This window comes from Perissodus microlepis, chromosome 14 (genome assembly GCF_051167445.1).
Source record: "Perissodus microlepis isolate ML-2025 ecotype Zambia chromosome 14, ASM5116744v1, whole genome shotgun sequence".
NCBI classification, from domain to species: domain Eukaryota; kingdom Metazoa; phylum Chordata; class Actinopteri; order Cichliformes; family Cichlidae; genus Perissodus; species Perissodus microlepis.
In genome coordinates, this window is record NC_140474.1 from 29,761,483 (window position 1) to 29,777,996 (window position 16,514).

The 16,514-nt window shown below is 43.9% G+C and overlaps 1 protein-coding gene across 3 annotated transcripts in view; it reads right to left on the minus strand.

Moving 5' to 3' along the window:
• Positions 1-407: 407 nt before the first annotated feature.
• The window catches only part of LOC146374154 (uncharacterized), a 198,969-nt gene continuing 182,862 nt past the window's right edge, over positions 408-16,514 (minus strand). The window contains exons 1-4 of one of the 3 annotated variants that reach the window (XM_084950690.1): positions 14,554-14,669; positions 13,045-13,147; positions 5,679-11,949; positions 408-5,597 (exon numbers count right to left, since the gene is read on the minus strand). In XM_084950690.1, coding sequence (XP_084806816.1) covers positions 6,929-8,779 — 1,851 coding nt within the window. In that variant the 5' untranslated portion in view covers positions 8,780-11,949; positions 13,045-13,147; positions 14,554-14,669 and the 3' untranslated portion in view covers positions 408-5,597; positions 5,679-6,928. The other 2 variants (XM_084950692.1, XM_084950691.1) reach the window with 2 other exon arrangements.

Genomic DNA, 16,514 nt, shown 5'->3' on the forward strand with positions numbered 1-16,514 from the left:
AATCTCCTTATCATATTAAGTGATTCATAATTGTCACTTTATGCTTTCTCCATCTCTAAAGTGATGACATTACACATTACATACTTTAGGTTCATTTTCTGCAGGCAGGTTTCTGACAGAGAACAGGCAGATTTAGAATATAACATGCAGCGTTCTATAGATGGATACATAAAGAAATGAAAAATTACATGTATGTGCTAACTTTCTAAACACTTTGTTACATTTAAGTAGATAAAACACATTTATGTCGGCCTTGGCTCATAGTTCTTGTCTTTAAATGAACTTTGTCTGTGTGTGTTTCAGGTACTGCACTCTCAAAGACTGAATGAACCAGCATTACGACTGTTAAGAAATATACTCTAAAACACTTCTTCGGTAGAGACTCAGAGAAGAGAAACACACAGAACTTCTTGCTAGCAAGGGCAGCCTCCAGCACTGAGACTCGCGCTGAGAAACTGCCCCGGTCTTTATTTATACTTCAGTGGGTGCTTGTGTGTGTGTGTGTGTGTGTGTGGGGTCAGAGTGTGACCCCATAAAGACTTCCCTAAACCTGCTGGTCTCGAAGTCCAGCAGTTCATCAAACCAAAAAGCACTTAGACTAAAACAGATATAGCTACGTTAATCCTACCGTAAAACAATAAGACAAGGTACGACCTCTTCTCATGCTCCTAGGATGTGGGGGTGAAGCCAGAACACCTTAGAATGTTACAGGCCCCCTAGGATGAGACATTCTTTCAATATGTCACCAACTATATACTTCTAAACACAAATGATTACATGCAGTACTCTACCATATGCAAACTTATATCATTAAAAGATTATACTGACTACTAAGTACAATTTTCCTATTAACATTCCCTCCTGTTGTCAGTAAAAATTTAAATGAGATATTAGTATGTAACACCTTGTTGTACATTTTCTGTCACATCATCATTAATCACACAAAGTCTTCATGTTTCAACAGGTCGGGGTCATTATCATCATCACTTGTCATGGCTATGTATGCAGCAACAGCGGAAAATATTATGCGGTTAATCATGAGTTTTAGACATGGCAGTATACATATTACAAAGACACAAAATAAAAGTAAAAATATTTCAACTCCGATGAGTAGTCCTTTTAGCACCTGTAACCAGGAGCCAGTGTGAAGCCAAGAAAACCAGTCACTTGTATCACTTACATAGTCCTGATTTTGGGCCTGCTGGATCTGTCTCAAAGCATTCAGGGCGTCAGTCATGTTTAATGAGTGTACATCGTCCAGTATGTAAGTGCAGCATGTGTTGTTGAAAAGGACGCAAAATCCCTCTCTCTCTGCTAATATCATAAAGTAGTTCTTCCCTGGGAGTTGGTCCAGGAACACATATAGTGTGGGGTATGTTGACGTGCTGGGTAGATGGGAACAGACATAATAGTCTGTATTTGCCGATTCTGCTTTTGTTCTGTCGTGAATATAACGGTACCAGGCATTGTTCATCCACGGATGGATGTGGTCTTGTGTCATGTCTCTTAGGTGAGAGTTGTCATGTGTCCATCTTTTCTGCCTGCCTCCTGGTTCAGCTGTTGTTGGCATCAGCTGGGGTCCTGCAAGGGTGAGCGTCGTAGTCAAGGTAACCAAGAGGGTCCTGGTTGCACACAGGTCCGTCACGCCTCGCACTTGGTTGCCCTAGAGTTGATCAGAGGCTGGAGGTTGAAGTGCGAGCTTACCCTACGGGGGCTCAATCAGCACTCCCCCCTCACCACTGAAACAACCAAGTGTGAGATTTCCCTAATGTGCTGTCTTGGGGGTGCCGGGGTTTCCTGGGACCTCAACCTTTTTGCAGTGGCTCTGATGTATCCAGGAGGGTCTCTCCGCTATTTTGCAGGCAGTTGAAGTGGTCAGAAGCACTTGAATTGGCCTCTATCAACCCCCATCACCTCACTTCAGGCCTTCATCCTGCGGTAGGAATACTTATGACTCTTCTACTGTCCATCCTCTGCAGAAAAACCCCTCTGTGGAAAGGGTGCTGGGTCCAGTTATCTTACTGCTGTTATGATCCCAGCAGTCTTCAGTGTGCCAGCATATGCACAGTATAGTGACACAGCATTAGGTGATGTTCATAGGAAACTGCTGTCATCACCACCATAGCTTCTAGTTCCTGTGCTTTCACAGAATCATGATGACATCCTTAGACTCCCTCTGCGCTGTCGATGGAGCTTGGCACGCTCCCCTCATCCTTCAGGTGCCCGTCCGTCGTCCACAATCTCCTCTGTTGGCCTCTGGAAAGCCCCCTTGGCACAGCTCTCATTCCAACACAGTTTCATGGTCCTTGCTGTGGCTCCAAAGTCTGATCTCACGATGGGCCCCAACCAGCTCGACCTCTGACCTCAACCACTGCCTGGGCTGTCAGCTATGCCTGGAATGGTTCTCGCTTCTCACTGGGCCTCTGAAGATTTCTCAGGAGATTACTGCTGCACCTGTATTTCCTTGCTAGGAGGAAAAACTTCTATTTGGAGAGCATGTCAACAATCATCAAACCACATTCTTTTGTTCAGTGAACTTCACTTATAGGCCATCAAAGCCTCATCTAAACATGGATGCACCACTTGCATAGGTTTAATACCCGTTGAATGAACTGTTAATCACACAAATCGCTGCAAAAATCATATAAAACAAAATTTAATGTTAATTCATTGTTTCATGTTAATCCTGGATCCCTCCTCTTGACACATGGACACTCCCATGAGTCAACTCATCAAAACCAGATTCCTGTCTTAAAGAAAAAGGTTAGCTAGATCACATCCCAGGCAACATCAGGGCGTCTCCTCCTCTGGAGCAGCACCACCCTGGACCTATAATCCTGCAATAAAAGATGTTAGTGTGTTTTGCATATTAAATTTGCTTAAAAACTGGCTCCGCCAGGAGCCTGCATACACACCATCATGGCCTGGAAAGCAAGATCTGGAAGTGAAATCAAACTTCACACCTATAAACAATTGTATCATAAGAGTAATAAGTATTCAGCACTAGCAAGACAAGTGTCATGTGCAGGTTTTCTCAAATCAGTAAACTACAATTATTTCCATAATTTGCCTCAGACATGGATCATCCCTTGTACTCAGTCAACATTAATGTAATCGGTGACTTCTCTTAAGCAAAGTCACTCCACTCATCAATCACTATGAGCTCAAAAGTGGCCAGCTAATGGGCACCATATTAAACTATTCCATAAACACTGCATCTCTTATTTGTTTTTCTCATGTCACTTGTCCGCTTCTGCTGAATCCTCCATATGCACTCTTAAAGAAAACAAACATTAGCAATACACATTGACCATCGGTGGTCAGGCGCAGGTCGACAGGTTCCAGAGGTGCCATAAAAAGACCATAAAATTAGCCATCCATAGCTGTGGAAAGAATGTTATTCACATCATCAAAGTAACCTTCACATTTTCCCAACAACACAGTGTAACAGCATCACCAACTCATAACCTGTAAACACAGTTTTCTTCACACATAAACCCAGAAATCCTGTAGTAGAAAAACATTAACTAGTCCTCTTATAAATCACATGATCAAACACATGAAGAAATGTAGTGCTGTAGAAAAGAAAATACAAATGTTAGAGCTGCGCAGGCGTATGCATACTTTATCACAGTTACCTCTGTAAGCAACACAAGATAGTGAATAACACCCCCTGGTAGATGCACAGACACAGAAAATGGCATTTAAAAGGTAAAACCATCACGCAACCTCGAATGTTGCTGTGATCTTTCTGCTCCTGTAACAGGAAACACATAAATTCATCCACCCTTTTGTCCTGTCTAGGTGGAGGTTAACCTTGAGTCGTGGTCAAGTCTTGTCAGCTTTTACCAGTCAGTCAGTTTGTTTTTATTTCCATTCATTCATTCATCCATTCTTTCTTTCTTTGCTGATAGTGGAACCCATCGTCGCATTTAGTTTCCACTTTCAGCAAAATGACGTCATTTCAAAAAGAAAAAGAGGAACTTTAGATCGGATTACCTCGCTGAATCCTTTTTAGGGAGGGACTCTCATTTTCTAATTGTCCCAAATAAGTGGCTTTCTCCTGAGCCCATTTTAATGTGGAGAAACTCACTTGTAACGGTTTTCTCGACATGTCGTATAGCACTTTTAATTCCCGACGTGCAGATCTGCTTAAAGAAAAGAAATTGACAAACAGAAATCAGTGCCTGTTCAAAAAATGAAAAATAAAATGAAAAATAACAGAGATTATCAAACAAAACTTTCAGTGCACTGTGAAAGTATCAAAATAAAAAGGCCTTGTTAAGTCATGACACAAGCTCCTCATCTCAGGAGGGTAAATCATACCATTAGCATGGTTTATCATACCATCATACTAATTGGCAGGCTCAACTTCACAACAAAAGAAAAATCATCAGCTAGATTCACTCCAAACCAACCATCAGCTGCACAACACACAACATAATCCTAATATGTCTTATTAGCTATGAGTTTAATCCCCAGGTCTGTGCTTTTCACTCATTTAGGCCATAGATCTATTTTATCCAGTTTTTCTTTTTTCCCGTCATCATAAAACGTGTGACATGTTGTCATGCACTTCACAAAACACCTTTGTTCTGACGTATTCAGAGTTGTGTATCTAGGTACAGGATTCACTCGCACATCAAAACAGGAAACTCAGTGTTTTAGAGTCTCCACTCAACACACAACAAACTCCAACACATCCCATTCACTCGTGCTAGAATTCAGTCACCTTTCCTTAATCTAAGAACAATCAACTAATTTGCATATCAGCTATTAACCCACTAAGATGACAGGACAACAGAAATGCATGTTCAAAATCTTATCACAAAAATAGAATTTCCCTCATACAGTAAATTACTTGTGCTGCATCAATCAAGCAGGAAGCATCTCCCAATTTACTATATCAACGACTAAATTTATTGTCTGATCACTGGTTGGTCAAACCAGAATCTTTTTTCCCACGAAAGTTAAAACTGTTGTCCTGCAACCTAGAGAGTCAATTTTTTGCATTGGATAAATTCGGTATTTGATAACAAGTGTCGGCAGTGTTAAAATCGACACTATTTTAACACTGATGAGAGATAACAAGCTAATTTTCATTGCATGTGTGTTTGTATTATTAGGCAGGTTTAATGCATGTCTGTGGAGCTGCATATCCAGCAGAGCATGTTCTTAAAGCTGCCTTTCCTACACACTTCTCTGCTATTATTTAATCATTTTGTAACTGATGTGCTATGAGTCCACTGATCTTTGCATCACTTCTCATCACACTAAGTGACTTGGACAAGATGGTAAACAGACTCACATGCTTAAGATGTTGTCTAATCTTCATGAGCTCTCTTGTGTTTGGAAGTGTTAGTAGGGTTAATGCATGTTCTGTCACGGTTTGCCATGGCAGACCGTGGGGGGTGTAGGGAAGGAGGACCCAGGCGCGGTGCTCTGTGTGCGAACAGTGCGTTTATTTACAGTGTGGTACAAAACAACAATAAATCCCCGTGTTCTCCCCAGACTCCCGTGTCGTGTCCTCCTGGTGCTCTCTGCTCTCGTGTCTGCACTCCCGGTGCTCGCTGCTCTTCAGGCCTTCCACGCTCCTCCTGCGGGAAACAATAGCGGCAGCTGTCAGGACACTAAACAATGGCAGGCATGCACTAACTCAGTTCAACTGGATGACTAACGTGGAGACTCAGGCAATGATCCCGCGTCGGTGGGAGCTCCAAGACTCTCTTAAGTAGCTCCCCCGACGAGGCCTGATCAGCAGCAGGTGTGTGGCTCCGGGTGTGGCCAGTCCCCTAGCAGGGCCACACCCACCAGGCCTGACGGCGCCTATAAACGAGTGCTCAGACACACAGCCACCCACACACACACATATGTACAAGCATAGAGAAGAAGGGGAAGCAACACCAAAAATACATAATAATATAACAGGTCCATGACTGCCCAGGGGTCCTGGGCCGCCCAGACCCAGGACCCTGACATGTTCTGCTTGTGTGTGTGATTTTGTATGTTTCTTTTCGCAGTGTTTCAGACTCCTTCTCAATTTTCCACTTAAGCAGTCAGTTTTGTTTTCCCCTGGTTTGCTAACCCAAATTTTGATTTCCCACATTAAATAACAAAATTCCTGTGTTCTCACCACTCCTCTCACTCTGTTGTCCTCTCCCACTTCAACAGTCCAACAGCCGGCAGTTCTCCTTCAGCTTTGTCCTGTCTTTCACTGTCTCTTCTTGCCATTTTACTCCAAAGGTGGCAAATGTCAAACTCCAACAGTCTCCTCAGTTCTCCTCAAATGTTCTTGTCACATGCACAGTGAAGTTGCAGCTTGTTGGAAACACAGTGCCATTCATCCAATCAGGCAGGATGATGGGTTTGCTCTTCTTCTCTGATGCTGTTTGTCCACACTGCTGCTGCTTGCTGGGTCTCTTTGCTCAGGACTTTGCTGCTGTCTCTTTATCTGCCATGTTATTGCTCTTTGGAGCTGCATTCCTTGTCTTCAGGGAGGAGTGAGAGCTCGCTTGTGAGGTTGAGGGACACATGGTGCTGTAAATAAGTTAGCCAGAAACTTGGCCTGCATGTTTCCAATGATGTTAAACTATAACTTTCTTCCGACCGCTGCATGTGGAAAATTGATTCAGGTCTGCTTTTCACCTGAAAGTGACAAACTAAGACATTTTCATTATTATCATCACTGCTTAATCAACACACATCTCTCTCTCTCTCTGTTTTTGTGAACAGTCCTTCCTTAAAAGCAGAAAATGAGATTGTAGTTGTTCTTGGCTGATCAACACAAAACCTTTTTCCTATTATTATTTTTCATCTACAATGTAAATTTTGTCTCTTTTTCACTCTTTTTTTTTTTTTTTTAAATAGCTGGTGACCAGAACAGAACCGAAACAAGCAAAAACCACAAAAGAACAACCCCCCCCCAAGGTCACAGACCCAAAGTCCGACCGCGCATCCCGCAGCGGAGCAAAAAAGAAAAACGCCACAAAACAGTCTCAGGCGGCCCATCATTACAACACAAGAGTTCAGGAGGCCTACCTCGGGTCCCGTGACGGCAGTAGGACGCTTCAGGCGGCCGACCTCGAGTCCAGTGGGGGCAGCGTTGCAGCTCCGGCGGGCGGCCATGGGTCCGGCAGCAGCAGCAAAACGGGTCTGGGGGCCTGCCACTGATCCAGTGGCGGCGGAGCTGCAGCTCCGGTGGCTTGCCACGCGTCCAGAGGTGGCGGCGCTGTACCTCCGGCGGCCTGCCACAGGTCCGGCAGTAGCGGCAAAACGGTTCCGGTGGCCTGCCCCGGGTCCGGTGGCGGCGGCGCTGCCCCTCCGGCGGCTTGCCCCGGGTCCGGTGGCGGCGGCGCTGCCCCTCCGGCGGCTTGCCCCGGGTCCGACGGCAATGATGCTGCTCCTGTGAGCAACAGCGAGGAGTGGCACATGGCCTATGAAGCGCCGGTCGCTGACGTGGACGCGCTAGACGTGGGCGGCGTGGAGGGCGCGCTAGACGTGGAGGTCCCTCTGACTCGCTGACCTCCAGTTCTGGCTGAGCAAGTCCCTCCAGATCGCCGAGCTCCAGCTCCGGCTCGCCGAGCTCCCCCGGCTGCGGCGCGGGCTCCTCCGGCTCGCTGAGCTCCTCCTGCTCGCCGATCTCCAGCTCCGGCTCGCCGAGCTCCTCCGGCAGCGGCGCTGGCTCCACCGGCTCCTCCGGCAGCGGCGCTGGCTCCACCGGCTCGCTGAGCTCCTCCGGCTCCTGCTCGCTGAGCTGCTCCTCGGCAGGCGGCGCAGGCTCCTCCCGCTCGCCGAGCTCCTCTGCTGGCAACGCCGGTCGCTCCGGCTCGTTGAGGTCCTCCAGCAGCGGCGCTGGCTCCTCAGCTGGTGGCTTGCTGAGCTGCTCCTGCTCCGGCTCGCTGAGCTCCTCCGGCAGCGGCGCTGGCTCCACCTGCTCCGGCTCGCTGAGCTCCTCCGGCAGCGGCGCTGGCTCCACCTGCTCCGGCTCGCTGAGCTGCTCCTCGGCCGGCGGCGCGAGCTCCTCCGGCTCCCGCTCGCTGAGCTGCTCCGGCTCGCTGAGCTGCTCCGGCTCGCCGGGCTCCTGCTCCTCGGCTGGCGCGAGCTCCTCCGGCTCGCCGGGCTCCTGCTCGGGCAGCGCGAGCTCCTCCGGCTTGCTGGGCTCCGGCTCGGGCTGGGGAGGTCCGGGTGGCGACATAGCAGCCGGTGAAAAAGATGGCAGAATGGTGGCTGCAGGCAGATGAGACGACGGCGGTGCTACAGCTGCAGATGGTGAAGCAGCGAGTGGTGTGGAGACCTCTGACCGAGGTGATGTTACCTGCGCTGTCGGCTTGTCCACTGCAGACACAAACACAGATGGTGAGGGAAATGGAAAATTGTCCGTACTACTCACCACAGCCGGCTCTTGAGATGTCCGTGGATCAGGCTGCGGTGAGGAACGCCGGCGGCGCGAACGTCGTTTCCGTGTAGACGTCGGGGCCGGCGTCTCAGGCTGTGAAACCACCAGCTGTCCGGGCCGGTGAGCAGCCTGAGGAGGAGAGTGGAGGTGGAGGGTGGAAAGCAGGAAGTCCAGGACAACTGGATTAAGGGAGTCCATCAGCCAGGGGAATTTAACAAGCGTCTCCTGCAGCCGCCTCTCCACGGCGTGACGCAAACCTTCCGCGGGCTTCTCCCACCACAACTCGCATAGGCGGTAAACCTTGTCCATCACCTCCCTCCTGAGCCTCTCCTCAGAGACCGCTGGGTCCATGCTTGGCGGGATCATTCTGTCACGGTTTGCCATGGCAGACCGTGGGGGGTGTAGGGAAGGAGGACCCAGGCGCGGTGCTCTGTGTGCGAACAGTGAATCACCACTCTCACAATCAGAGGCAATTACTTTTACACAGTGCACAAAAACACTGTGACGTCAGACACATTCACACTCACTTGTTCATCTGCGTAAATAAATCATTTGGCCAGTGGCATGTGCCATGGTGATCCATAAATATGATCACAAGTTTATTTAACTATTTTTCAAACCAACAAAACAAATAAACAAAAACATGATGCTGATGCTATGAACACTCTACACACATGAGTCAAGATGCAGGAAAACTGCTCACGGAAACTCTGCACACTCCAGTTATCATAGTTATCATAGTTCTGTTTCCCTCTCTTTGAAGAGTTCTCAGGCAGCTCTCGATCTGATAATGTGTAGCTTGCTCATCAGCTCAGAAGAGACCACAACGCAACCTCACAGTGGTTTCATATTCAATTCAGCTTCTCCATCATGTAGTTTTCAGCTGTTTCATACCGGGTTCAGCATATTAGTTGTTTTCACAGGTGTGCTCTATATCTCAACAATGGCTCATATTAGGATGACAGTTTTTCAGACAGGTCAAGTGCCTCTATACACGTAATTAGTTAAAATATTTACCTATTTCACTCCATCTCAATATGTACTTAATTTGAGCAACCCTAAGCTTAATGCAGGTTACTTTCAACAATTATCCACCTCACATCATAACTGACTGAGGTGCCTCTTCATATTAATATTATTTCATCATTAATGCTATTATTTTTTATATAACAGCAATGGTATATTACAATATGTTATTTATATTTTACTTTGTATCCACCAAGGGCTGTGGGTGATCTGCAGTTTCACTCTTTCTCAAGCTGGAGACACTTTCCTTTTCACACACTTTCCTTGGCTGAACAATGACACAACCTTAATATACTTTATGCATCCCTCTATTTCATTTAATATGTGTTTGTGTGAATTATCTGCTTTCATTCATTCTATTCTGGGCATGATCTTCATCCCAACTATGTTTCATTATTAATACCAGTTTATAGGTTGTTATCCTTGCTATTATTAGTTTGAATACATTAAAGTTAAGTTGTAATTTAGCCTTTTGTTTATTTTACTTTATTCCTCTTGTATTTATATCTATTCAGTCGGGTCTGTTTCCAACCCTTTTTGAACTACTTTAAACTACTGTGATCTCTAATTTTCACTGGGTGAGGGATTATTACGTTCTTCCTAGTCTGAACTGCTCTCTTCACCTGAGCTGCTATCCTATTCTGAGTTACTGTCTTCTTTGTTTCTTACAGTCACGTACAAAATGTCCCTCTTTTCCACACCTCCAGCATGTAGTACTAAAGCCACTGTTTGGTGTGTGTGTAGCTCTGCCTCTACCTCTTGCTCTTCCACTATGCATTCCTCTCCCTTTCTTTTGGATTAGTCCTGCTCCGGCTTGCTGTTTTTCTAAACATTTCTCATCAGGTGTTAATTTTGCTTGTTTATCCCCCATTTTCAAAGATTTTGCTGGGCCGTCGCTGGCACGCTTGACTTTAGAGTGGTTTACTGATACGGCCTTCAACTTCACCCTAACGGTGAAGCGGTATCAGTTTTATGAGATGAAACTCAACCGTTCTCCTTTGTCACCAGTACGTGAGCCTCAGCAAAGAAAACAAAAATGGAAGTAGTTCAGCAGCGTATTGTGCTGTAAAACCAACTTACTTCCAGACACATACACACACATAGACATTCGCGCGCTAATTTGTCACGAAGTAATTTCGGCTACCTCTAAAACCCAAGTCTAATTCAGCTCCTTTCGGCGAACCCAACCTATTTTAATTTCTCTGTCTCAACGTGTTTTCATTTGCCTAAACGTATTTTAATTTGTCACGAAGTAATTTCAGCTACCTCTAAAACTTAAGTCTAATTCAGCTCCTTTCGGCGAACCCAACCTAATTTATCACGTTTCTTTAAACCTTTGCGGCCGTTTTATATACCAAAATAGTGTTTCTCACTCTCCGACGTCTCACTGGTGATTCAGATCATCGGACTGAATCCCACCGCCGTGGACCAGATTAAAAACACCGGCCCAGACCCGAATTTAACGTCCTGGGGCTCTCTCCTCGTCCAAGAGGGCTGTGTACAGGTTTCGGTGCTGGCTCCCCACGGCGTCAGGAATCAGTGCTGGATCCTGGAACAGAGTCACAGATAACAGTTCTGATATTTTCTGCTCCGGCTACGAAGGACCAAATAATGTTAAGAAATATACTCTAAAACACTTCTTCGGTAAAGACTCAGAGAAGAGAAACACACAGAACTTCTTGCTAGCAAGGGCAGCCTCCAGCACTGAGGCTCGCACTGAGAAACTGCCCCGGTCTTTATTTATACTTCAGTGAGCGTTTGTTCCTTACATTGGAATGTGGAGGTGTGTGTGCGTGTGTGGGGTCAGAGTGTGGCCCCATAAACGACTTCCCTTAACCTGCTGGTCTGGAAAATCCAACAGTTCATCTATATGTAAAAAAGCACTTAAACTAAAACTGACATAGCTACGTTAATCCTACCGTAAAACAATGAGACAAGGTACGACCTCTCTCATGCTCCTAGGATGTGGGGGTGAACGCCAGAACACCCTGGAATGTTACAGACCTCCTAGGATGAGACATTCTTTCAATATGCCACCAACTATATACTTCTACACACAAATGATTACATGCAGTACTCTACCATATGCAAACTTATATCATTAAAAGATTATACTGACTACTAAGTACAATTTTCCTATTAACAAGGTGTATATTTCGGCTCCATAGCCGGCTGAAGGTTTTTCCACAGATGTCACAGCTGTATGCCTTAATTCCAGAGTGGGAAACTAGATGTCTCTGTAAGCTGCTACTTTGAGTAAAAGCTTTACCACACTGATCACAGCTGTACGCTTTAACTCCACTGTGGACGACTTGGTGTGTTTTTAGGGCTTTCTTCCAGGAAAACGACTTTCCACACAAGTCACAGCTGAACGGTCTCTCTCCAGTGTGGATGAGCTGATGTTGTTTTAGTTTAGACTTCGAAGTAAAACCATTCCCACACTCATCACGGATGTATTTTTTCTCTCTCTTTCTTCTGTGAGGTTTGTCGGCCTCCTGAGAGCGCTGACTTCTCGGTCCATGTTGGTCCTGCAGTGACAGAGATACAAGCAGAGGCAGTGAGTGAAATGCAGTCATTAAACAAAATGAAGCTTCAAACTCCCTCCATTAACACTAGTTTTAAACCTGAAGGTGGAGTGTGGCACCAAACACCTTAAAGGTCTCTTATCCCCACCTACTGGTAGTAGTAACACATTACATCCAACCTGGTGTTAAAGATAATTAATGACTGTAAACACTCTAAAACCATGCCCATCCCTCCTGCTTGTACACAAATATTAATGCTAACACACTCAGAATAGTAATAAATGTTTACCAGGTCTGTACTTTTTTTATATTTCCTGTTGCTGATTCTTATTATATATTTCTACAATTTTCTAATTTATTCAATGATAATGAATGAAATGTAACAGTTACTAGCTTGGTTCAGTGAAGGATGATGTCAGAGTCTGATTGTAACCTGACATTTTTTTTACTTTTACTCTCTACATTAAAAAAAAAAGAAAAAAATCTGTATTTTCTACTCCTTACATTTTCAAAACAGGCTTGTTACTTCTGGTTTAAGGCATTTGAGGGGAGTTATTTCATCACTGCAGGTATCAAAGATCAAATCGATTTGAGCCTAAACAGTAACACGTGAAATCCAATCATGATCATGTACTAATCATAAGAGATGAAAGAGGCAAAACTGTGTGCTTTAGTCAGGGGTTAAATTGGGCCAGTGTTTATGTTTTCTGGCACAGAACCTGAACGACTGCAGGTGCTGATAAGGTGCAGTCGCTGTATTTCAACATCTAGCAATACAAAGACAACAAAGAAAGAATGGAGTAATATTTTTTATGTGGCAGGTAATTTCAAATGCAGCGTTTCTATCAGCTCAACAAACATCAGCAAACACACAACTCTTTGTGTGCATTTTGTCTCACAGTGTGATTTAAAGACTGCCGTAAAAATCCTCTGCAGGTTAGTGCGGGATAAGCAGGCAAGTTTACTGTTTACTGCATTGTATTATTACATTATTATTACATTGCATTAATATAGCACAAGGTTCAGTTAGTTTAGCATAAAACATATATCGGTACTTCAGCTTTTAATGGAGTATTTCTTAACACTAGTATCTGCCACCTTCTGTGTTGAGCTCATTGTTTTCTCTGCAGTGGCTGAGCTGAGTCCAAGTAGCTGTTGTTCCTCTGCTGCTCCGTCAGACTCTTCTCCTCCTGCTGATCAGCTGGGACACAAAACAGATCTTTGTTAGACTCCACACTGCACTGAAGTGTCTCATATGTTCATTTGAGAACACAAAGAACAAATATTTAGCTTCCCTGGGTGGGCAACTTGGTTTGAGCACCGATACCAAATTTAGCAGTATGGCACACCAGTACCAGGAGAGCAATTCCTGTTTAAAGAATGCCCTGGCCAAAAACAAACACAAAACAATCAATGGAGCTGCAAAAACTACTACAGTGTTTACTGTGCCGTGGCACATACGTGTGCCGTGGGGCACATACGTGTGTCATGAGAAATGATCAGGTGTGCCGTACAAGATTATCCTGTCTGAGTGGGTGTAGAAATCTGAGCCATGATCTGAATAACCCTCATCACTCAGTCCACCCACACTTGGATTCTATACATGGATCAAGTCCACTGCACTACTTTCAAGCATTCTGAAACCTGTCCTCTAATGTGTGCCTTCCTCCTCTTTGTATTTACTCCTCTTCTCTGTCATTTATTCTAGCTGTCTTACTATTTATGTTTTCCAAGCACAGTTGGTATGGAGCACCCACAATTTAGCTGAATATGTACAATGACAATAAAAGACTATTCTATTGTATTCTATTCTATCTATCTTTGTTCCTCCATTTCAGATTTGTTTGCAAACATGAAAATTATCTCACCCTCCAAAAAATTATGGAGCTTAAAAAAAATCAGCAGTACTTTTAAATGTGATAAAATTAGAGCACAGATCCCCTCTTAGGGTTCGAGGCTGTATTTGTTTTAAAAATGCATCTCTGGTATCTCTGGCCTATCATTATTATTTTGCTAACAGTTAAGCAGACTCACTCGCTGAATACTGATCAGTATATATCAAATAATCTTTGAAATGATTCTAACAACAGGCCTCTCAGAGTGAGGCCAGTTTTTACAATCACATGCCCTGTGGGCCGACACAACTTTGCGCTGATAAGACAAAGGCAGCTGTGTTTTAGCCTGGAATACATTTCTTTTTATATTTCTCATAAATGTATTTTATTATAGCACTTTTAAGCCAACATGTTGGAATTTTTGGAATTTAAGTTACCTTAAATGGATGAAGGGTGGCGCTAGCTAGCTTGGTTAGCTAGCTGCATTCAAAAACTGTGCAGGTGCCCCAGAGATGCTAACTAGCACTTAGTACGAAACCAAAAAAATAATAGAAACTCTGATTACACTAAGCTCATTTTAAAGCTTTCGTCTAATAATAACACTGTTTTCTTCTCTGTGTTTCATTAGCATTTGTTGATATTTTCTTGTAATTTAGTTTATAGCAGCTTGACTTGATGTAGAGGCTTTTTCTTTCACAGAGACCGAGGAGAGCAACAGAAAACTTCACTCAGGAGCTAAACTCAAGATTGACTGAACTCAGATCAAAGTTACCTTAGTGCTTCTCTTTAGATGAGCCAGAACAATAAACTAAAACACAAACGCAATCAAGCGGGAACTCTGCGGCTTCTTCTTCTTCTTTTGGGTTTTTCTTTGGCGGTTAAAGCTTTAAGGTGCATTACCGCCACCTGCTGGACTAGATGGTTAATATCCTAAATGTCATCATTCCTTTTTTATGTCTTAAACTATTTCTCATGAAAGAAAAAAGCTAATTGAGTCTCACTCTTTGTGAGCTAAAACTAGAGATTTGAAAGTATTTTAATAAACAATAAAAAATAAGACAAAATGTGTCAGTGTGTTTTATTCATGAACATAAACATCAGATGTCTTCAGCTTACCATTAGCTCCATTTATTTAAGAGGTTTTGCTTTCTGCAGGCCGCCACAGCATACATGTTGTTTTGCCTGATTTAATAAAGGTTACACTGACACACTTCTCTATCATCAGATCAAAGTGTGACATTAGCCATAATTTCCCAGGAGGGTACTTGGGTTTGGAGTCACAGCACAGTTTTCAGGTTTAATTAATGGGTTTGAGTACAGCCTGATAATTACAGGCATTCAAACTGTTTGCTGATGAACTTTGGAGGTAAAATTATAGAGAGCTTTAGAAGGTTTTTCATAGGAGAAGTATAGATAGATACTTGGTCCCACTGAATAAGGTTAGATCTTTTACTGGTTGATTGATGAACCTCACAATAACTTGTGTTGCTTTGCAGATAAACTCGGCCTGGTTGGTGCAAAAAGTCATTCATCTGCACCATGAAGCCATGAAATCTCTGAATAAGAAACACACGAGATAGGAACATTTCTTTTGTCTTCCATGTAACAATCCCTAACTCTGTAATTAACCAATGTGACATTTTATCTTGGATGTCTAAACTGGCTCATCCCAGTGTGGTTGTTGTTGCTCAAGATTTAGCACAAGTCACCTTCTGATCAGAAGCTTTGTGGTTTGATCCCTGGCTGCTCCAGTTTGTATGCCACATATCCTTGGCCAAGATACTAATTCCAAGTTGCTTTCTGATGCATCCACCGGAGCGTGAATGTTTTATGGAATTTGTCAAACAGTTTTACGTGTGGTCACATTGTTTTGTTTTTGTGTTCGGATTGAAGCGCACGCTTGTGAGTCCTCAGAAGTTACACAACATTCACTGAAGATGAAGACTTTTTAAAATCTTAGTTTGCACTTGTGGATCATACTGTGTGCATTTGTAACACTTCTGAAACAGATCTCTAAATGAGCAGTGTTCCCTGAATGCCTCACATACAGCTGCAGGACATTCAGTCAGCTTTCAACACAATCTTTCATACATTCTTCTCCCGTGTTGCATTTTGGTCTATGGGAATGATTCTCGCTTCAGGTGTGAGAGGTCCCGGGTTCAACTCCCGGACGAGCCCATGTGGTGTTATATAAACTCTATGAACATTAGATCTTACATATTTCTAGATCAGATGCCATTTGAACCACATTCAACTCTTTAACAATAAGTCTGCACCTGCTTTGTGGAGGCAACTAATTGATTTGATAAGAACTTTCCAAAAATCTCATCCAATTAATTCTCCTTTACAGATTGTATAACTGTCACTTTTTACAATAAGAATTCTCCAACAAACCTTTGGAAGAAAATTATTTTTCTTTCATTTGTTTTGACCCCAAACTAAACGAATGTAATGCTTCTTTTCATCAGCACAATAGTTTCTCAATTTCACGTTGGTCTATATTCCCCACATCCTGTTATGTCCTTATTCTCTTTGGGAATCACAGATATGAATATAATCAATTGATTAATTAACCATTGAATTCCACTGATGTGTTCATCCACAGCCTCAGGTCTTTGTTACTCTTGGAGGTGCTGGATGACCCGGTTCTTCTGGATCCATCTGTGTCTGCCTCTGGCTCCTGGGGGCCGTTATTGCAGCTTCCCACCCTCATCATCAAGTACAATGGTGACA